This window comes from Physeter macrocephalus, chromosome 6, assembly GCF_002837175.3.
Source record: "Physeter macrocephalus isolate SW-GA chromosome 6, ASM283717v5, whole genome shotgun sequence".
NCBI lineage: Eukaryota > Metazoa > Chordata > Mammalia > Artiodactyla > Physeteridae > Physeter > Physeter macrocephalus.
In genome coordinates, this window is record NC_041219.1 from 63,014,944 (window position 1) to 63,038,350 (window position 23,407).

The 23,407-nt window shown below is 41.2% G+C and overlaps 2 protein-coding genes across 4 annotated transcripts in view; one reads left to right on the forward strand and one right to left on the reverse strand.

Moving 5' to 3' along the window:
* ATF7IP (activating transcription factor 7 interacting protein) overlaps positions 1 to 12,131 on the forward strand; it is a 121,676-nt gene extending 109,545 nt beyond the window's left edge. For 2 of the 3 annotated variants that reach the window (XM_024129064.3, XM_028491043.2), the window contains exons 12-15: positions 2,051 to 2,206; positions 4,382 to 4,564; positions 6,191 to 6,303; positions 7,501 to 12,131. In XM_024129064.3, the coding sequence (XP_023984832.1) occupies positions 2,051 to 2,206; positions 4,382 to 4,564; positions 6,191 to 6,303; positions 7,501 to 7,923 (875 nt within the window). In that variant the 3' untranslated portion in view covers positions 7,924 to 12,131. The remainder of the gene's footprint in view (positions 1 to 2,050; positions 2,207 to 4,381; positions 4,565 to 6,190; positions 6,304 to 7,500) is intronic. The other variant, XR_003680263.2, reaches the window with a different exon arrangement.
* Positions 12,132 to 12,802: 671 nt separating this feature from the next.
* The window catches only part of PLBD1 (phospholipase B domain containing 1), a 72,199-nt gene continuing 61,594 nt past the window's right edge, over positions 12,803 to 23,407 (reverse strand). The window contains exons 7-11 of the mRNA XM_024128965.3: positions 20,867 to 21,067; positions 20,619 to 20,759; positions 15,898 to 16,083; positions 15,115 to 15,221; positions 12,803 to 13,081 (exon numbers count right to left, since the gene is read on the reverse strand). Of these exons, the coding sequence (XP_023984733.1) occupies positions 12,914 to 13,081; positions 15,115 to 15,221; positions 15,898 to 16,083; positions 20,619 to 20,759; positions 20,867 to 21,067 (803 nt within the window). The 3' untranslated portion in view covers positions 12,803 to 12,913. The remainder of the gene's footprint in view (positions 13,082 to 15,114; positions 15,222 to 15,897; positions 16,084 to 20,618; positions 20,760 to 20,866; positions 21,068 to 23,407) is intronic.

Genomic DNA, 23,407 nt, shown 5'->3' on the forward strand with positions numbered 1-23,407 from the left:
GTTGGTTCAGTGGGTTGAGTAGGTTTCCTGGTTGGGGGGACTAGTGCCTATGTTCTGGTGGATGAGGCTGGATCTTGTCTTTCTGGTGGGCAGGTCCACGTCTGGTGGTTTGTTTTGGGATGTCGGTAGCCTTATTATGATTTTAGGCAGCCTCTCTGCTTATGGATGGGGCTGTGGTCCTGTCTTGCTATTTGTTGGGCATAGGTTGTCCAGCACTGTACGTTGCTGGTCGTCGAGTGAAGCTGGGTCTTGGTGTTGAGATGGAGATCTCTGGGAGATTTTCGCCATTTGATATTGCGTGGAGCTGGGAGGTGTCTTGTGGACCAGTGTCCTGAAGTTGGTTCTCCCACCTCAGAGACACAGCCCTGATGCCCGGCTGGAGCGCCAAGAGTCTTTAATCCACACGGCTCAAAACAAAAGGGAGAAAAAATATAAAGGAAAGAAAGGAAGGAAGAAAGGAAGGAATGAAGAAAGGAAGGACGAAATGAAGGAAGGAAGAAAGCAAGAAAGGAAGGAAGGAAGGGAAGAAGAAAGGAAAAAAGGGAGGAAGAAAGGGAGGAAGGAAGGGAGGAAGAAAGGAGGGAAGGAAGGAAGAAAGAAAGGAAGAAGATAAAATAAAGTAGGATGAAATAAAGTTATTAAAATAAAAAATAATTATTAAGAAAAAAATTTTTATAAAAAAAGAAAAACAAAAAAACCCCGTGTCAGTCAGAACCCTACGACAAATGGTGAAAGCAAAGCTATACAGACAAAATCTCACACAGCAGCACACACATACACACTCACAAAAAAAGAGAAAGAGGGGAATATAATAATATATCTTGCTCCCAACGTCCACCTCCTCAATTTGGGGTGATTCGCTGTCTATTCAGGTATTCCACAGATGCAGGGCACTTCAAGTTGATTGTGGAGCTTTAATCCGCTGCTTCTGAGGCTGCTGGGAGAGACCTCCCCCTCTCCTCTTTGTTCGCACAGCTCCTGCGGTTGCACAGCTCCTGGGGTTCAGCTTTGGACTTGGCCCCGCTTCTGTGCATAGGTCGTCCGAGGGTGTCTGCTCTTCGCTCAGACAGTACGGGGTTAAAGGAGCAGCTGATTCGGGCGCTGTGGCTCAGGCCGGGGGGGCGGGGGGGGGGGAGGGAGGGGCACGGAGGCGGGGCCAGCCTGCGGCGTCAGAGGCCGGCGTGGCGTTGCACCAGCCCGAGGCGCGCCGCGCGTTCTCCTGGGGAAGCTGTCCCTGGATCCCGGGACCCCGGCCGTGGCTGGCTGCACAGGCTCCCGGGAGGGGAGGTGTGGAGAGTGACCTGTGCTCGCACACAGGCCTCTTGGTGGCGGCGGCAGCAGCAGCCCTAGCGTCCCACGCCCGTCTCTGGTGTCCGCGCCGACAGCCGTGGCTCGCGCCCGTCTCTGGAGCTCCTTTACGCGGTGTGCTTACCCTCTACTCTCGCACCAGGCAAAAAAAAGTCTCCTGTCTCTTCGGCAGCTCCACGCCCGTTTCTGGAGCTCCTTTAAGCGGTGCGCTTAAACCCCTCTCCTCGCGCACCAGGAAGCAAAGAGGGAAGAAAAGGTCTCTTGCCTCTTCGGCAGCTCCAGACTTCTCCCGGACTCCCTCCCGGCTAGCCATGGTGCACTAACCCCTTCAGGCTGTGTTCACGCCGCCAACCCCAGTCCTCTCCCTGCAATCAGACCGAAGCCCGAGCCTCAGCTTCCCGCCCCCGCCCGCCCCAGCGGGTGAGCAGACAAGCCTCTCGGGCTAGTGAGTGCTGGTCGGCACCGATCCTCCGTGCGGGAATCTCTCCGCTCTGCCCTCTGCACCCCTGTGGCTGCGCTCTCCTCCGTGGTTCTGAAGCTTCCCCCCTCCGCCACCCGCAGTCTCCGCCCGCGAAGGGGCTTCTAGTGTCCTGACTTGGTTTTCAAATTGGCAAAAGTACACTTAATTAAAATACAAAGAAATTGTTCTCTTAGGGGTAAATGTGACTGAATGGCAAGGATAAACTTGTATTTCTAATTTTTTTTCTATCAATAATCATATTGTGCCACTTTTAATTAACAGACCCTAAAAAGATAAATCACACTCCTGTGTCAACCATGAGCTCTTCTCAGCCTATATCTCGACCACTGCAACCCATCCAGCCAGCACCGCCTCTTCAGCCATCTGGGGTGCCAACAAGTGGACCATCTCAGACAACCATACACTTACTACCTACAGGTAAATGTGCTGAATCACTAAGCTGAAACTTTAGTTTTGCCTGCAGTGAAATATGACTATGAAATTGAGTGGAAAGATTAGACAGAAAATTAGCTCATTTAGGTAAATACCAATGAGCGTGATTGCTGGATCATACGGGAAGAATATGTTTGGTTTTGTGAGACACTGCCTTCCAGAGTGGCTGTACCATTTTGCATTCCCGCCAGCAATGAGTGTGAGGCACTGTTGCTCCACATCCAGCATTTGGTGGTGTCGGTGTTTTAGATTTTCACCGTTCTAATAGGCGTAGTGGAATCTCATTGGTATTTGATTTGCCTCTCCCTAATGACATGTCATGTTGAGTATCTTTTCGTGTGCTTGTTTGCCATCTGTTATCTTCTTTAGTGAGGTGTCTGTTCAGATTCTTTGTCCACTTTTTAATCGGGTTGTTCATTTTCTTATTGTTGAGTTTTAGGAGTTCTTTGTATGTTTTGGATAATAGTCCTTTATCAAATATGTCTTTTGCAGATATTTTGTCCCAGTCTGTGGCTTGTCTTCTCATTCCCTTGAGATGAACTGGATTTTAACCCTAATTATGTTAGTAATAAGTTATTAAAACTATAAACTATTTTTTAAAAAGCTTAGAAAATTAAGAATAGTCCTCATTGTTATTTTGAAGGCAATGTATGTTTTTGAATGCAGTATGACTTAATTTCGTGGACAGTCTTAAGTAGCAGCACTGATAAAGAATAGTTATAAAGAAGAGTTCAATTATATATGTCTTTGTCATCTGCCACTGTAAACAGCAGAAATGAATATAGTTTCTCTGGAAGGGATGAGTGTAATGATTCATTCTGATTATAACCAAGAAGTTATAATTGACTGATCGATCAAGAATTTTTAAATGATAATAGTTTCAACTGGCCTAACACTACTGTCAGAAGATAACCACTAATATTTTACCTGCTACCTCTCAAGAAGCTATAAATCAGACATTTTCAAGATGTAGCCTGTATCTCCTAATCTGTTTGGAAGCCAATCAAGACAGGTTGTCTTCTTCAAAAAATAGCCTGTTGCTTAAGAGATTTATCTGCAAAATGCTTATAGAAGCACTCTCCTCATTAAGGTATACATTGAGCTCACATGGAATTTGATCCAGTGAAATAAATTAAAATGACAGTCACCTAATTTAGATAATTGAGAAGGAAATGTCATTATGCAAACCCATGAACAATATAGATAGTAAAATGGGGAATAAGGAGATGAAGAGATAAGTATTCCTCCTTGTATACTTTACTTTTTTCCTCTTTCGAAAGACTCACGTTGAAAGTTCGTATATGTAAAGACTAAGCCGTCTCTTTATCTTTATTATATCCAGTGTTTACCTCCAAATTTATTTTATTATACAGCCCATTTTTCCATATGAAAGTATATTTATTATTGATTTTTATTATACAGTTAATATGTGGTCATTTGTAAAATGTAATTCTAATTCAGAGATTTATTAACAAGAAACTGTTAACTCCTGAAATCATTACTGTACTTCCATGCTGTCAGTTGAACATTTAGGACTCATATTTTGAGAACTATGTGTTAATATCACTCAAGGCATTAATGCTCTCTGGAACATAAATTAGGAGGAATGCCATAGTAGAGAAGGAAGAAGCCTGTATTTTAATGGGTGTTTTATTGTTTTGAGTAAGAGATGGTTTGGCTCATCTGAAGAAAATGTCAATTATAATAGCCAGTTTTTTTGAACTGTGGGAACACAGAGTTACTCTCTTGGATTTATACCTATCGGTAGAAGGCCTGGAGGGCCGAAAGTTCCGCTCTGCTAAGAATAATTTAACACTGAGGAAGGGAAAATTTACTCTTTTAAATCACTCCTATAAGATCATACTCTCAAGGTCTAAACCCTTTCTTCATCTTCACTTGCTTATTTATCTAGTTAAACTAGAGTAGGAAGGGCATTGGACCCGGTTGAGGTACTCTTTTCTTCTGAAGCTTGGATTGTAGTAATATTAATTTTGATTGGCCCTATCATTCTTACCTTTCACGATTACAAAAGGAGACGCTTGTTTCTATTTCTCTTTATTATAGTAAATCAGATTTTATATAAAGTTAATTATCATTTAATACTGTTTACTTAGCATAGAATTTACTGCATTTTTAATATATTTTTCTGCTTTTCATTAGCTCCAACCACCGTGAATGTAACGCATCGTCCAGTAACTCAGGTGACCACGAGGCTCCCTGTACCAAGAGCTCCTGCAAACCATCAAGTGGTTTATACAACTCTCCCCGCACCACCAGCTCAGGCTCCCCTGCGAGGAACTGTTATGCAGGCTCCTGCTGTTCGGCAGGTCAATCCCCAAAATAGTAAGAGACTCTTTTCCTGTATATGGCTCCAAGTTACATGTAGTTCTTTAGCACTTAGTTGGAGTAGCTTATATTGACATTAGATTTAACAAAAAGTGCTAAATATCATATTAAAACTATTATTAATTCATTTTTCTTCCCTTAGGAGAGTTAACCAGAAACATTGGGCTTGTATATTATATGATATGTGTTCTAGGTGTTGTCTTCAATTTAATTATTTATGGCCTATACTATCACGGTACCCTATTTGATGTTGGTCTGTACTCTAGTAAGAGACACCTTGCCTAGTTAAAGTGGGAATGATCAATTGTGACTTAGCCCAGACGGAGATAATGGTAAAGGATAGCCTCCAGTGAGAGAGTCTTAAAGGTATGGGAAGTGGCTGAGAAATAAAAGATGGGAAAATGTTAAAGGTAACTTGTTAATTTCCATATGTATATGTATGTGTATACAAATGGAAAAAATATATATATTTTTTCAGTAGTAAAATATATCATACAAACAAGTTTCTGTAAAAGGTATATTTAAAGTTTAAAGAAAAATGCCAAAATGAACCATGTATGAACTCCCCACCAGCCTAAGAAATAGAGCTTTATCAGTATCCAAAAGTCTACTATATGCCCGCCCTTAATTGCATCCCTCTCCCTTTCCATCAGGGGTAACCATCATCCTTACTTTCTGTTTTTCTGTATGGTTTTGCAATCTATATAGGTATCACTAAAAATACTTAGTTTTGCAAAATTTAATAACAAGGGCAAATCCAGCTGTTCAAAGAAACTTCAGTAATGCCATTATTAGGTGATGGCTTCTAGGAGAAAATAAACTAAGCAGAGTCTTTGGTTCACATTCTGGCTTCAGCTTTCTCAAGTTTACAAGAGCTTTCTCTGGGGAAATCAGTCAACAGTGTCATGAATGAATTCCAGGAAACTGGGCTCACCCCAGTCAGGGTACATGGCGGTACTGAATATAAGGCAGGAATATGGTTGAGGCATGGGTGGCTTCTAAATTTTCTGCTTTTGTTGCCCTGATATATGTCAGAAGAGTTTTCTGTTGGATGAAATGAGTATCCTCAGCTGATCAGCAGGGCATGGAAAGAAAGAGGAACCTCATTCACACCAGGCAAGGATAACTTGCCTGTCCTGGAGGCAGCAGAGATCTTTGTGAAGATAGCTTCAAGTTTTCTCTCTTTAGAGTCATGCTGCTCCATTCTGACCTGAGCGCCTTGTACATGTCTACCTCCAGTGCTTCCTAGGATTTTTGGTTACAGTCCTTTTGGTAGGGACTGCATTTATTTCTCTCCTGTGCTGGACCTCCTGTTCACTGTGTGTGTCTCCTGTTTTCCTCTTTCTTGATTTTCTCTCTCACATGGGGAGCATATATCCTTCAGTGGCTACTTGAGGAAGAGTTCACGGAGGTAGATTTTATTTTGGTAGCTCGCATATGTGAGAATTTCTTTATCCTCATGCTGAAATAATACTTTAGCTGAGTATAGACTTATAGGAAAAATAGAAATATTTTTCCTTTTGAATTTTAAAAACATCACTTTACTGACTTTAAATGTTCAATTCAGTGTTCTACCAAATTTGGAATAGAATTCTAATTTTGTCACTGAATTTTCTTTTATAGGTGTTACAGTTCGAGTGCCTCAAGCAACTACATACGTTGTAAACAATGGATTAACCCTGGGATCAACAGGACCTCAGCTCACAGTGCATCACCGACCACCACAAGTGCATACTGTACGTGTGGATGCTTGGCTTCACAAAATTCTCACCTGTAAAGCCGTCAAATATCATTGCAGTTGGCACTTTTTTCTTTAAACTGGTTATATCGAAAGGAAATGACACGTCTTCTGTGTCTCCAGCAGAAGTTTATTGAAGAAAATAGACCTTACCATTGTGAGCAAATGTTTGTGGGGAATGATGGTTGAGGATTATTGCGTTTGCTTGTGGTGGTGAACCGTGTATAAGAAGAGTCCACATCTGGGGCATCCAAAGTGAAATAGACCATTTTAAACTCATGGTTAAATTAAAAAGAGCATTTTTGAGTATTAAAAAGGATATTTTAAAAAGTATCTTTTCATGTTCTAACTTTAGTTTTTATTTAATACCTTTATTATAGGTATGGCAGCTAATGTACAGAGGGGTTGAGTAACCAGCCCAGGGTCATACCTCATACATTTTTGTCATCTGGCCTTAACTTACCTTTCCAAATGTGTACGTTCTTCTTCACATACCCGATATCTAAATAAAAGTTAATACTTGTTTTTGCCCATAAATCCCCTCACTTGCATAGCCCCATGCCCTTGCTCATGCTTTTACCTCCCAGCAGAAAGGTCCGTGACTATTTCTACATTTCTAAATTCTATCTTTCACAGTCCAATATAAATGTCACCTTTTTCGTGCTGACCAAGAACTGACCAAGAACAAAATATACATTCAGCATTAAATATGCTTACTTATAGGAATACGCCGCTGTCTTTATATGGAAAAACAGTTTGAAAATGAAAGTAGAGTTGATACTCAAATTTTACATGATAGACTGCCGCACATGTTATTTAAAAAGGTTATGTTATATTAAAATAAGTATCTGTAGTACAGATCATCAAATCATAAATTATTTTGTTAGAAGTAGATGCTTATTTCATTTTTTATCAAGACGATGTTCCATCAGCAAGGGCTTTTGTTTCCCAAGGAAAACTCAGTATTTTAGACCTCGAACGTAGAGCGGGAGGAACCTTAGCTCTCGTCGTGCGGGCGTGACTGGTTACAAATCATCAACTAGAACTTGCCAGAAATGGCATGGGGTCTGGTGTCTCCCAGGGTCCTTGGTGTAAGGTGAAGCCCCTCTAAATAGTCTCTAGGATGCTGTGCTCTGCCTTCAGCAGCGGCTCTCTTTGTAGCCATTATAAACTGGTGTGCCTCTTCCTCCTCTAGGAGCCCCCCTCACGCCCTGTGCACCCGGCGCCCTTACCAGAAGCCCCGCAGCCGCAGCGCCTGCCGCCAGAGGCCGCCAGCACATCACCGCCTCAGAAGCCGCACTTGAAGTTAGCCCGGGTGCAGAGTCAAAACGGCATTGTGCTGTCCTGGAGCGTCCTCGAGGTGGACAGAAGCTGTGCCGCCGTCGACAGCTACCATCTGTATGCTTACCATGAGGAGCCCAGTGCCACTGTGCCCTCCCAGTGGAAGAAGATTGGGGAAGTAAAGGCGCTTCCCTTGCCCATGGCATGCACTCTCACCCAGTTTGTATCTGGCAGCAAATACTACTTTGCAGTACGAGCCAAGGATATTTATGGACGTTTTGGACCTTTCTGTGATCCTCAGTCAACGGATGTGATCTCTTCTTCCCAGAGCAGTTAAACCTTGGAGCCTTTATCTCTTCCTCTTTCAAAAGTTCCACTTTGGGTCTCGCTTTAATCTTGTGCATGATACGCACTGTAAAATCCACACTGTGCAAGATTTCTTGGACAGATGTGTGTGTACAGTACATTTGTTTATAATCAGAATAAACTCAGCCCATAAAGCAGAATCTTTTCCTGAACAATTCAAGCTTCAAGGTTTTGCAATGTAAATGTGCACCTTGCTTTAGTTTTGGGGCTGGGGTATATGTGTGAGTGTTTGTGCTTTTCTGTATTTATATGTTTATTGCAGTGGAATCTCCCATTTTCATTCTCAAATTTACCTCTCTTCCAGTGTGAAGTAAGTAGATCAAAGGATTTGAGGTATGTATCTGGCATGATTCTGCTCCTCAGAGATCTGTAGGTTCATAGATAAATGATTTAAACTGAATCTAAATGGAACCCAAAGAAAACATAAAAAGCAAAATGGTTAAATAGTTTAAAATAGGTTAATTTGAACACAGGAAAGGATCTGTTCATCTTTTCTTTTGTCTCTTCTGGGTTGTCAGTCAGATGAAAAAGATCTGCAATGGGCCCTCCTTTTTCTAATCTGGTTTTTCCATTTATTTTGTGCCTTAAAGATTAACGACAAAAGTAAACAGGGCCATTTGTCCATTATTATTTACCCTTCCCTGACAGCCTTTCACCCTCATTTCTCCTTTATCTCCACCAAACGTAGCACATCTCCCTCAAGTAAATTTTAGACCAAGCCTTTTATAAAGTCTCATCAGTGACATCACCACATTTAACTCCAAAAATTTGACTTGCTCTTTTCTTCCAAGAACATAAATGCTTTTTATTTTTGGACCACGTTGTGTAAGAAAATTTTCCTTCAAATATATTTTGGTATCTATGTTGCACAAGGTTTTAGAGATGATGAAAGCAATTCTAGTTTACCTTATCACCCAAAGCATAGTATTCTTTCAAAGGAGGTAAATAGTAAAATTCACAAAATACAGTGAGTAAACTATCAAAGGGAAAGCTCCATTTCTTCTTTATTCTCCTATCATTCTTCCTGTCTTAATCTTTTAACTTTGTTTTGATGGTGCTAAGTTTTGTCTGATTTACCGTATGTCAGCTTTGGGTAGGATTTTAAAGTATATCCTTTGGAGTCATTTTATGTAACAATTAGATATAACTTCTGTGCATCTCTGTTCTTCTTCAAAGTTTTAATCAAGTTCAGCTTAGGTCATGGATTTTCATTATGAGTGCCAGCTATACGTGGTATCAGGTACGTGTTTGAGTGTAGACAGCTTAAGACAGGAGAGCTGGTGTAATTTGGGGGGTGAGAGTGTGGTTGGCCATACTTGGAAAGGAATTTGTGGAGTTTGTGAAACAAATTTTGCAAGTCATATTCCCGTATCATATTTGAATTCATACTCCTACCTTCTTAAATAAGTTAGTCATTAATTTTTTCTGGAATTATCGGCGGGAGCTATGGCTTCAATATTAATGCTGCTTTGTTTGCAACTCCGATGGCTTGTTATAAGGAAGCATTCTAGTTGTAAAGAAACTCTTTAGAGACTTTTACCGGTCAGTGTACTGTCATGTTGAGTGTGAAGTTTGATTGATGCTGAAGAAAGCCTACAGATTGCCAAAAGTAAATCCAAAATCTTCCTTTGCTTTCAGAAAATGAGACCACAATAAGAATTAAAGTTTCCACTAATCGTATTTGCCAATCAACTATGTAGACGTTACTCATTCTAGGACTAATGATGATGGTAAGGAAGTTGCCAATGTCATGCCAATGAAAAATTTTAAAGGGAGAAACTGATGATCTTCTAGATGTGTGTGAGCACCTATCTTATATCTGCATGTATATATGTTTTTACCTGCAATGGTTGCAGTGTTGATTATGTGTTCAAGATCATTCCTGTCTACAGAATAGAAAGCCCACGTTCAAAATTGTTCTTTATTGACCGGTTTTGTGGTCACTTGATAATAATTTGCTTACCTAGCCTAGAAAGTTTCCCTTGGTGAACGTTTTTTATTTATATTCACTAATCCATTTTTTTTTTAAAGCTTTCATAGCATTATATAATCAGGTGAAGAAAGCCCAGTAGAATGAAAATATTATTTTAGCCTATATTGTGTCAGAGAAAAGAAATACTTAAATAGTAACCCTAAAAATAGATTTTCTACAGTAAAATAAAACTCTTTATTACAGGTGGTGGAGGGAAGGTATAAAGAGAAATTGTGATTATTTGAGGGAAAAGATATTATAAGATGGTCTCCTTCAGTTAGCCTGCCATGGGATTTATAGGCAACAGCTATATTGGAGTTACTGATGGGTGCTAGGCTAGAACTCTAGGCTTTTATTTGGGGCAGGTTTTAATGTTGAGGAGTGCTTTGTTTTTGTTTGGTTTGTTTCTTTGGGGACAGAGAATGGAGGACTCAACTAGAAGTAGCTACTGGTTACAGATTTTTTTAATAGCAGTTCACACTCCGTGGTACCTTTTTAAATTTCACAGTGTCTTTTCACAGAGTGTTATAAATTAGCTTGATAATCCCATTTTGGGACTGCAAGTTTGCTACCTTTTTAGCCTGACAATACTTGTGTAAGTATTGTCTTATTGGAAATCCTGGAAACTTCTGATACTTCAACCTGAAATATAGGATTAAATGTTTATATGACATTTAAAGGTAATTGTGATGTTTGTTACTCTCTACTTTGCACTTTGTCAGAGTAATCTTCACCCTGTTTTAAGTGTAAGCCTCACATTTTAAAATTATGTTCTCGCCAGTAAATTTATAAATTACATACAAAGACATCTGTTGTTAACAGGTAACTTTATGAGGTAACTATATCCCTGTGCTTCTCTGGACTCACTTTTTAAAATATGCAGAAAACTGTGTGCTGTATAACACAGTAGAAGTTTATGAGAGAAGTGAAGAGTAGAGCTTTCTTCCTTGAGAAGTGAGTGTTTATTGGGATACCACTTGCCTCACAGAGAGGTGTTCCCCACTCTCCTGACCCCCGTTGCCAGACAGTAAATGAAAGGTTTAATTGAAAAAAATGACCTAAAGCAAGGAGCTTGGAATCTTAGGACCATCTGTCAGCAGAACTCCTTAGGCGGGCCGCACCATACAGTTCTCTTGCTGTATTGGATTAAGTGTTTACGTAGTTTTTTTATTGTTTGCTCTTTTGCTTACATTTTCAAAATGATCATTTATGCAGCAAGGTGTTAATACTGCATACACTTTTGTCCTGCGAATTTTCCAGTACTGTACAAGATTAACAAAATAATGCCTGTGGTAACCTCCTCTCTCACTTTTACACACTGTGATCTTAGCACAGTAGGTTACGGCAAATGCTTCCAAGTGCTCTCCGGGACTTTCCTTCTTGGGCTATTTCAGTATCCTATGATTTTTTCATTACTTTAGCTTTATCATTGGCCTGTTTTATTTTAACTTCCAGAAAAACCATGTCCCAGTATTAGATTATTGAAAATAACTCTATCTAAAGCCAATGTATGATTCTGCCTGCCTTACTATTTACTGGGCAAATGATGCCCCCTCCCCTTTTTTAAAATTTTGGGACAAAAAAAAAAAAAAGATTAGAACAATTCCTATAAGGTGTTTTGTTAGTACGGCAGGTTTATCCAATTCCTAAAACTTATTCCCCTTGAGCCAGCCAGTGGGGAGGAATAGGATGATACAAACACATGCTTTGTCTTCTGGTCAAATTATTTTATCATGCTAAATAAGTTTTTCATTTTTTTAATATGTGGAGTCAGGTAATACCCATCATTTATATTTAATTGCCATCTTTTAAAAAAAATTTTGTTTGTAAATAAGGTACCTGGGCAGTCAGACATCTTTTGGGAAATCCTGGCTTTAGTGTTTTATCAACCATTTCAAAATGAAATATAAAAATTATTCCTTCGTAGTAAACTTGCAGCCTGATTTTTCTTTATTGCGGTTGAAAGTGTAAATAGTAAGACAATGTAAGACCTTCTTAATGTCTAATAGAAACTGGGCTATAGCAAGTTGCCCTATTTTTATTAGGTTTTGAAGGTTTTTGTGGGGTTTTTCTTTTTTAAATGTACAGTAGAGTGTTGTCTGTATAAGTAAGTGTTAACTGTAGTGGGATTTTGTTCAGCAAGCCTGAAATTTATACTTTGAAATAAACTACTGGGTTTTTAACATCCTGTGTACGCTGATTCATTCTGATTATTCTCAGCCCTTGTGGTTTTTTTTTTCTTGTGGGAGTCTTTCACCTTGTTAAGAGTCACTGTTACACTGTTCAGTATGGTTCGTTTAACTTAACTTGACAGTACCACGGTACTCAAACCACATACAGTTCTCCAGCTTTGAAAGAAAAGTTCGTTTTGCAGAGTTGCTCCTAGATATGCCGCTTTTAACTAATGGGAGACAACATTAAAGTTTGCTATGTTATGTGCCTATCCTGTGCCAGAAAAAGACTCATTTGTTGCTTCTTAATGACCAGAAAAAGAACACTATTGGAGTATCCCTATTGGAGGTCCCACCACCCCCTAGGGCTTTGTCATTAAGCACATCCAGCTGGGAGAAGGGGAGAGAGCCTGCCGAGTACAGGCTGTTTGTTAGGGGCCAGGCCTGGAAAAGTCCACTCGCGAGAACTCTGCCACGTGGCACAGCTGCCCAAGGGAGCCTGGGAGGTGTGGTCTGCGGGGCCAGGCTTAAAAGCAGAGAATGGATTTCGGTGAGCAAGGGAGCAGTTTCTACCATACTTTCTTGAGTATAAGCTTGTGTGCTAAAACGGTATTGTCATTTATCAATCATATGTAATGTTTTCTTCTACAGTGCTCCACCCTATAGTAAATGCTTGTTTTAAAAATGACAAAATTGGCAGTGAAAAATGAAAGTGATATAGACTGGATTGATTATATTTTATTAAGACTAATTCTGAATGGGAAAACGTAGTTAAAATAGTGCCCTTGGTATCTCATCTCCCTCCATTTTATGTCAACTTACAGAATTGGTTTCATGGTAATAAAATCAAAGTTGTAGGCCTCTGGCATGCCCTCATGGAGAGTTTTGTTGAAACGGCTCCAGTGAAAAACAGGGAGGCCACCTTGTACTGTGGGCCCACTAATGGCATAGGCTGTGTACTCGGATGCCAGGTAGATATCTGCCACCTGCAAAGAGAGAAGAGGGGGACATTTTAGGAAACCATTGGGAAAAAGCTAGACTCCATCCCTGTCGTAGTTCCTGCTCTTTGCCCAAAGACAATATTAGCTCCCTTTAAAATAAAATCTTACAAGCTTCCACAATAATGCTCTTCTGTATCCATCTGGCGTTCGAAAGTGCACTGACGAGTAGAAGTGTGTTAAATTAACCGCCCAAAGCGTGAGGTCTGGAATCAGGTTACTCATGTTCGGAATTCTAGCTCCAAAACGTATTTTGACTCCGTTTTCTCATTTGTAAAAAACTCTGCTTCATAGAAGAGTTGTCATAAGGATTAATGAGGGCAAATACTTGAAGCAGTGCCTAGAATAGATTAATTCCTCAGTAAAAGTTGTTATTAATCAGGGCACTGACGAGTATTAGAGTAGAAGGAACTCGATAAAAAGTGAGGTCCGTGGTTCTTAAAAACACTTGAACATTGGGTAGCAGCAGATCTTAAGCTTAGAGGGAAAAGCAGGAAATGTCTCATAACTTCTGATTTTCCTCATATTCAAAATGGCTCAAGAGAAATGATATTTTTAAAGTATATGCTTCAACAGAGACTTTTGATGAAAAATTGGCAGGCTCTTGTCTCCTGACAAAAGTAAAATTTGGCAGATGGAAGCTTGGCTTGGGTTCTCCCCAGTTCAAGTAATTCTCTTTTTGTGTTCTGGAATGGATATAACACTTTGCACACACTTTACTGAATGTTTGCAAATACCATTAAAAAGAAATAAATGCAAAAGCATTCACTGGGGCTTCATGTGTGCCAGGCTCGCTACATCCACTAAATTTTTCTTACACAACAACATTTTGAGAGTCATCATTAAGGCTAAAGCTAGGCTCAAACTATTCTAAAGCATATTCTGTTTAGACATTAAGCTGATAGAAAAAATAATGTATGGGGGGGGGGTTGGCATTCTTACAGTTATCAGAGCTTCAGATAGAACAGTTAACTCCGCTTGTAACGGATTTCTTCTAGAATTTAGGACTGGAGATGCAAATGAAAAGACACATGCCCCAGCCGAAAGTGCAAAAGGCTGCGGTAGAATGATTCCTCCCACTAACTAGATGGCTAACCCACAGCCGTGCACATCCCAAGTCCAGTAGTGTGCTGGTAAATTTTTAACTAACTAGCTCTCTGAGGGAAAAGGACCCCAATTTGTAGTGTTTGCTGATTTCCATGATGTAAATATTCCACCATTTCAAGCTATCAACATGGTGTCAACTATTTCAACAACTGGTTCTCACAAGCCTACATGAGTGGGCTTCAGCCCACTGCAAACTCTTTATTACCTGTATTGTGAGACACATTACAGCACTTAACAATTCTAGCACAGTGAAAACTCGCTATTGCTTGAGCATCTGGTCCAATACTTGTTCCTTCAGCTACGTTCAATTCCTGTTTAACGTGAAACCACACTGCTCTCAATATGTTCTCTGGACTTTGGGCCGGTCTGGTAAAACGTAAAACCTCCACAATAGCACCATCATCATCATCATGATTGTGTACATTTACAAATAACCCACTAAGTACCGCTGTGAACATTTTATAGCTATTAAATGTTGATTCGTCACAACAGCCCTTGAGGCAAGTACTCTAATTTCCATTTTTCAGATGAGGAAACAGAAGCATAAAAAAGATTATGTGATTTACAGCTGAGTGGCCAAGCAGGGACTGGAAGTCAGGCGATAGGACCTACCACCAGAATCTCTGAAAAAGCTGATTCCTGAATTGAGTTTGTGTTTAGAGACATTACTATGTTTTATGCCATAAAAACCTCTGCAGCTCTGCCTTTGAAAAGGCCTAGGTACTGGTGGAAATTAAATTAAAAAACCAATAGCGACTGGATGGGAGGGGAGTTTGGGGGAGAATGGATACATGTTATGTATGGCTGAGTCACTTTGCTGTGCTCCTGAAACTATCACAACATTGTTAATTGGCTATACTCCAGTATAGAACAAAAAGTTAAAAAAAAAAACCAACCAACCAACAGCGTGTTACCTTGGTGTCATAGCAACCTCCAGGACTTGGATTAAATGAGTTCAGGTCCTCACGGCAGCAGATGGTATTGCAGGGATCACCCTTACTGTAAGTGTCGTTCTTGTAATCTAGGAAACAGTGATGGGGCAAAGAATGAGCACTGACCATTCTGAGATCCACTTATCCACAGTAAACTGGACCTGTTAAAGCCTAAATGATCAGAGAGTATACCCCAGAGACCTCCTCGGCCCAGCCTGCTCCCATATACAGAAGTCACCTCCGACTTGCACTGGGAAGAGGCAACCGCAAGTCCCCTGCTCCAGGCTCAGCCTGGTCTCAAGAACCTTGCACAGGGAAGAATGGATGCAAGAGAGGTAACAGAGGACAAATGTACATACATTTTTTAAACAAAATAAATACAAATCTGACTCGATACTGTTCATCAAAAATAAAGTGTTTATGAATAATTGTTGTTTTAGTAGCTGCTTTTCTCCTTGTAAGGAAATCTGTGTTTGGGGCGGTCGGGTAAAAAAAGTACCCTACGTGGGTTCTTTCTTCTGTGTTTTACATATAACTTTTTCAGTTAAAAAAATATGTAGAATCTTCTTCCCTATCATTTTTATAAAAGAGGACAAAATTCTATTTGTTGTGTATATAATATGCATAGTCTCAACTGAATACTAAATAATTCAATAACTTCTTATAATTCCTTCTAGTACAGAGATGATAAAATTACATGGATTCCTTATCCATGGGGAAGAAAAGGAGTTTTGAAGAATGATTCTTGAGAAATGTGCTACGTACTGTTGTAGCGCATGATATATTTCATGGATTCCATATCGGTCACTTTCCCTTGGTCACGCCGGAAGATTTTGGCTCGTGAAGCCAGATCATAAGAGTAGTCCAAACCCAGCTTCTTAACCAACATTGGATAGCCACTCCAGTTGTAGATATTTTCATGGAAAGGAATGTTGTAGGAGGGCCAGTATCCTAATTTGGAATTGGAAGGGAGGGAAGGGTGGGATGGACAGGGAAGAAGACAGAAGAGAGAGGAAACAAAAGAAATGTTATTCGTGGTACTTTCTTTTGAAAACTGGCACAGCTGTGGAATTACAAAATGATACTACATAGAAAATAATGACTATGAACCCTGGCAGTCAAACAGATCCTTTGAAATTCACAGACTCAGGAACCTCTAGATTGTTCCATCAGGGGAAGAACAGCCTCAGGATTCTTTGGTTTTTCACCCCAAATTCTTAAAGCAATCTAGTAAGCAGAAGATAATCTGAATTCTAGGCTCAGGGTTGAATGACTAGACCTTAGGCAGTTACCCTCATTCCCCCAACCCCTTTTAGTAGCAGGAGGAGGGGAAGGAAGAGTTCATAACGTGAGGGGAATGGAGACGGTCTTTAAGGTTCCAGTAGGCATTTAACTCCTCTGACGCTAAACATTCATAAAGGCTCAGCTTCCTTCAAAGCTTCACAGTGTGCCAACGTCACTAGGTGTCAAACATGTGACACACCTTTAGTAAAATCAGCATTTCAGGAACAGCTCAGATTACAGTGGCCTAGGGTATTGCCCAGAGGACAGTCAGTCAGTCAACCTTCACCATTCAGGGATTAATTCCCACTCCCATATTCTCTTAGCCCTTGTCTGCCTTTTTCCCTTCTTACTGTTTGATAGGATCCCCTACTCGGGGGTGAAGTTATTAAGAGAAAACGAATGACAAGACATTCAACCTTGCTGATCCTGGGGCACAGAGCCAGCATCAGGAAGAAGTGAGATAAAGACAACATCGAAAGTGCAGGCTAAAAGTCCCATTTATTATTGCAGTATACCTAGGTTATACAGCTTGGGAGTTAGACTGCCTGGATCTTAAGCCTGGTCCTGCCATTATTAGGTATGTGACCTTACACGAATTTTTTAACCTCTCTGTGCCTCAGTGTCTTCATCTATAAAATGTGAACAATGATAGTTACTTACCTTATATAAGGATCATTGTGAGCATTAAATGAGTTCAAACAGATGGAGCAGCTTACAACAGGGTCTGGTACTTGGTAAGCACTAGATGAATATTAACTTTTATAATTATAGTTCTCTATGTGAATAGCTCAAATGAATAATAAAAATGGCTGCTTTATACTTCACATTTTCATAAAGCTTCACGATTAAAAAAGGATTTAAAATAGAGTATCTTGTATGATATCACAACCACCTGCTGATGTATAAATATTACATCCCTCCTTCTAAAGGAAGAAACAGAGGTTCAGAGGGGTCGAATGCCTTCCTTCTGACTAAAAAGACCCAGGGCTTCTATCGACATATCACAGCTGCTTCCAAATACTAGGAGGTCTGCGGGACTTTTTTTTTTTTTTTTTTTTTTTAAATGGCTATATGATATCGCTTAATTATTTAGGAAAATCACGTTTCTTTCTGAGCCTTTCTTCCCTTACAGTAAGAAAGACCCAGGGCTTCTATCGACATATCACAGCTGCTTCCAAATACTAGGAGGTCTGCGGGACTTTTTTTTTTTTTTTTTAAATGGCTATATGATATCGCTTAATTATTTAGGAAAATCACGTTTCTTTCTGAGCCTTTCTTCCCTTACAGTAAGATGGTAACAATACTACTTATCTGGAAATATGTTATGAAGGTCAAACAAAAGAATATAAGTAAAAGGTATGTCAAGTATATAGTAGACACTCAATGAATTTAACTCTGTGTTCTTCTTGCCTCTGGGGGAAAACAAAACAGAACAAACTACAGACAGATCAGCATCAACTTGTTTTAGTCCCAGGGTAGATTTCTTCATGGGATCTAGGAATGGGATTGCAAAGAACCTGAATCTACCATCATATAATCAGCGGCTTCCTATTATTATCAGGCTCTTAGGACCAAGTCAGACAGCTAGGCTCTCGGTTTTGAACTGCCATGCCAACCAAGTAACCACCTAATGATTTGACTTCTCAGGTGGATTTTCCAACAAGAAGAGGAGGCAGGTTCGCTACTTGGTAGCATCTGATCTTCTTGGCAATTGAATTTTCCACCTTAATTAATTCTGTTTTATGCACATTGTATGCATTTAGCTGGCAGGAGCCACCCTGGAGTGAGGCGGTTCCCTCTGGGTGTCGTTACAAAATGGATTCGCGGACCTGGGAAATGAAGCACCAGCCCTGATCCCCAGGATCCATACATCATCTTGGTTCTGTTCCTTCTCATCTCTCAGCTGATCTATTTCAACAGTTTCCTAATTCTCCTCTTGTCTTCTCTCTGACCTGTCTGTTCTCCCTTTTCAAAGACTCCAGTTTTCTAAAGGATAAAGGCTAATTTTTAGTTTTTTAAGGAACCTCCATACTGTTCTCCATAGTGGCTGCACCAATTTACGTTCCCACCAGCAGTGTGGGAGGGTTCCCTTTTCTCCACACCCTCTCCAGCGTCTATTGTTTGTAGATTTTTTGATGTTGGACATTCTGACGGGCGTGAGGTGATAACCTCATTGTAGTTTTGATTTGCATTTCTCTAATAGTTAGTGATGTTGGGCATCTTTTCATGTGCTTTTTTTGGCCATCTGTATGTCTTCTTTGGAGAAATATCTATTTAGGTCTTCTGCCCATTTTTTGATTGGGTTATTTTTGTGATATTGAGCTGCTTGTATATTTTGGAAGTTAATCCCTTGTCGGTTGCTTCGTTTGCAAATATTTTCTCCCATTCTGAGGGTTGTTTTTTTGTTTTGCCTACGGTTTCCTTTGCTTTGCAAAAGCTTTTAAGTTTAATTAGATGCCATTTGTTTATTTTTGTTTTTATTTCCAGTACTCTAGTAGGTGGGTCAATAAAGATCTTGCTGCGATTTATGTCAAAGAGTGTTCTGCCTATGTTTTCCTCTAAGAGTTTTACAGTGTCCAGTCTTCCACTTAGGTCTTTAATCCATTTTGAATTTATTTTTGTGTGTGGTGTTAGGGAGTGTTCTAATTTCATCCTTTTACATGTAGCTGGCCAGTTTTCCCAGCACCACTTATTGAGGAGAGTGTCTTTTCTCCATTTTATATTCTTGCCTCCTTTGTCGTAGATTAGGTGACCATAGGTTCATGGGTTTATCTCTGGACTTTCTATAAAGGCTAAACTGACTGCTCAGCAGGATCCAAAGGCTGTATTTTCCCCTGACTACCTATCTTCTGTGGTCACAGCCTTCTCTCTAGCTGTCTTGGGCTAATAGTTTCTCCTTCACACCACGGTCTTCATGCCTCTATTTGTTTGACCTTGTCCCCTTGTCAAATTGCTGAGCTCCTTTCTAGCCTGTAAACCTCCACACAGACATCATCTTCTCTTTCATTTATTTAACAAATATTCAGTGAGGACTTCTTATGTGTCCTGAGCACTATGTTCAATGCAAGATGTTAGTACTTGCTAAGTGTCGGCAGTGTGCTCAAGAACTGACAAAAATTATCTCAGTTAATTATCGTGACGACCCTGTGAAATTGCAAAGGTCCACACTCCCACGTCGCAAAACTCTTGGGGGCCAGATGTGTTTCAGAATTCAGGGTTTTCCAGATTTTAGAACAGCAATGGTGTGTCAATTACAGATGACGCTGCAGTCTCTGTGGGGAGCCCCTCATAATCCAAAGACATTGATAACTCTGTAGCCTGATGTATAAATTCTCTCCAGAGGAGAGGAAATAAATAGAGACTACAAATAGTTCAAGTTAGTTTTTGCTACCGAGTGAGTTCAGATCAGGTCATATTTTGCTACCACAAGTGAGCTAGGACAAAAAACAAAGGAACAAAGAACTTTTAGTTTTCGAGTTTTGAGATTCTGTAATTACAAATAAGTGACTAGGGACCTGTACCATTACCGTCAGGTTTTACAGATGAAGAAAGTGAGGCTTGGAGAGAGTGGATAAGATTTTGAGGAACAGATAGTCAAATCAAGGCAATGTGACTCCAAAACCAGTACTTCCAATGTCTGGGCTGTGACCTTTGCCCTCCAGAACCGCCTTCTCTCATCCCTTCCCACTGACAGCCTCGCCACCAGGTCTGCTACACCAGAGCTTATCACTGCTGTTTGCTTTCTGGGTTCTAATAGCTTCTTTAGGTGCCTTGCTTCCCTGTCAGACTGTGTGCTGGGGATTCTACATCCACGCTTTTCCAGTTCCTGGGCCGGAGGAGCACTCCCATAAATAGTTGCTGAACTAAAAGTTTTACTTGGGGACCCAGGAGAGAAGGTAATATTGGAACCATAAGTAGTCATAAGATTGTGACTGCCTGGCTTTGTCCCAGTCTACGCGTAAGAGTAGATTATGCTGTCACGTAAGAGTTTGAGGTGCAGGTTTTACATGTTGTGCTGAACCTCCTCATTCTTTCCCTGTGTGACTAGCAACGACATTCCCCTCCTTCCTTCCCCACCATATACTCCCCGCATCATACATTCACACGCCACATATTACCCATCACACACACACACACACACACACACACACACACACACACACACACATCAGACTTCCAGACTTCTAGCATGAAGAAAATACCTGTCCGCAGAACATCGGTTTGTTCAGAATATTCTACATATGTAGGAATTTGCTCCACAATGTACAGAGTGCCTTTATCAAGGCTGTAGTTCAGATGTACCTTCTTCAGGTCCAGGACCATGTACTGATTGTTATACGTGCCTGAAATATCGGGAGACATGAAGACAGGGCGTGGGTATGGCTTTACTGGTTAACTCCAGATCTAAACGTATGTACATGCCTAGAAGTTATTCTGCAGGGCCACTTACCAGAGTTGTATTTTGAAAAGACCTCTGCCCACTGCTTGCCTCCATTTGCCATCATATTGGCCACCCGGACTCTTTGCCAGGCCAGGAGAGACTGGGGTACCACGTGCTGCAGTAGGGTTTTATTATACACGCTGTTTGTGGTCTGCAGCAATACCAAACCACTGCTGAGAAGGTAAAAGTCGTCCAGAGACTCCAAAAACCCTACAAGAAACATGAATATACAAATCAGCATAACACATATGCAAAATATTGAGCCATCAGTGTTAGCACAGAGCTTTGTGTACACAACGCATTTTGCAGTGTCCGTTATTACTATCCTCTCCCAGCTTTGGTTCCCCTCTGTGGCAGTTACTCAACTGCCGTTTCTAAAGGTGCCAGTGGACCTCCATCCCTGGGTTTGCCATTGAAAATGTTTGATTTTGGGCTTCCCTGATGGCGCAGTGGTTGAGAATCCGCCTGCCAACGCAGGGGACACGGGTTCGTGCCCCGGTCCGGGAGGATCCCGCATGCCGCGGAGCGGCTGGGCCCGTGGGCCATGGCCGCTGGGCCTGTGCGTCCGGAGCCTGTGCTCCGCGGCGGGAGAGGCCGCAACGGTGAGGCGTCCGCGTACCACAAAAAAACAAAACAAAACAAAACAAAAAAAAGAAAATGTTTGATTTTATGATTTGGGATGACAAGAATGCATTAAATCGGGACTATTCCAAGTTTCCAAAATGACGAACAGAGTAGATCCTCACTTGCTAGGATTTTCCAGGAGAACTTTTAATTAGGGGGAGATATTAGCAGGATTCATTGTTGGATAGTAAGAATACGGATGCCTTCTTTCTTTCTTTCTCCTTTTCTGTATTTTCCAAATTTTATGTAATGAGTCTACATAATTTTTTTAAGAAGAAAAAGCATCTACATTTATAAAAGTGAACATGGTTTTGACACTCTGGGTCAATGTGTTTTACAAATGTTGGAAAATCAGCGGAGCCACAAGTCTTTTTTTAAAATAAATTTATTTATTTATTTGTTTGTTTTTATTTTTGGCTATGTTGGGTCTTTGTTGCTGTGCGCGGGCTTTCTCTAGTTGCGGCGAGCGGGGGCTACTCTTCGTCGTGGTGCGCGGGCTTCTCATTGTTGTGGCTTCTCCTGTGGAGCACGGGCTCTAGGCACGCGGGCTTCAGTAGTTATGGCGTGCAGGCTCAGTACTTGTGGCGCACGGGCTTAGCCGCTCCGCGGCATGTGGGATCTTCCCAGACCAGGGCTCGAACCCGTGTCCCCTGCGTTGGCAGGCGGATTCTTAACCACTGCGCCACCAGGGAAGCCCACAAGTCTTTTTCAAAGGCCTACTTTGTGATTTATGTTGTGATGAGTGTGGTAGAGATCAAGGAATATCAGACACAGCTGTAACAATGAGAGAGGCTATACTGTCGTCAGTAACTAACAAACAGTGATGGACAAACTGGCGGTGCTACATTAAGGTCAGAGAAGAGCCCAGGGAGAGTTCAAAGGAACCAGGGTGGTGAGCTCCTCCAGGGCTTCGCAAACTCCCACCATTTTTATACTACTTTATTATTTTTGCCATGTCTGGTTACTACTTGTATTATGCTCTACTTACTTAATATTTTTCCTTACATGAACTCTCTTTTCAAACTTAAAATACTCAGCCTTATCACGTAAAATAATATCCGAGGAACCATGGGTCTAATGTTTTGGGGTTTTTTTTCCCCCCAAAACCAGTACATTTAAGCAAATACATTTCTACTAACATGCAAAAAAATGCGTTTTCAGGAACTCCCTAATGTCGCCTCCCTAGAACCATGCATGCCACGCACTGAGCAACACCAGTATCGTCTGACGCTTTACAACTAGGAAGAGCAGAATGGCGCTCCGAGAGGAGAGGTGATGGGGTCTATCCAGGATCACAGAGCCAGCTCCTGGCAGACCTGGGCCTGGAATGCAGGTCCTTGATCCAGTCCAGGGCTCTTCCGCTAAGTCTGAACACCTCTGCTCAGCCTCCATGGCGCTCCCTCTTCTGGCTTGACGAAGGCTGGAAGAGGAGAGCTTCGTGGAGGAAGTGGATCTCAGTCCTGAAGCCCGTCTAAGTGTTGAGCAGGTAGAGAGCAGTGAGCTTCACAGGTGGGGACGATAATATGGGTGGAGGCGCACAGCAGCAGTAGATGTAGCACAGGAGGGTGCGTGTTCTGGGAAGCGGGGCCAAGACAGTCATTCATTCATTCACTCAACAAACAAGCTATTGTGCATTTACTCTAGGCCCGACAGGGATAGGTGGGGTGGGGTAAAATAACGGGATGGCCTAAGACTTCAGAGCGTATATGCTGGGAGTCAGAAGGCCGGCATTTTCGTTCCCTGCGTGGCCACCAACAAATTTAGCACTTCTCCTCTTGCCTCTCTGTTCCTTATTCCCTCCCTCTGATAACCTGGGACTACGTGATGTCATTCACCTCCAATTTTGAATTTTAATTCCTGGAAATTTCTGAGTAGGAAAGTTACATGATGAGAGCGGTGTACAACTAACTCACGATGAGCCTCCAC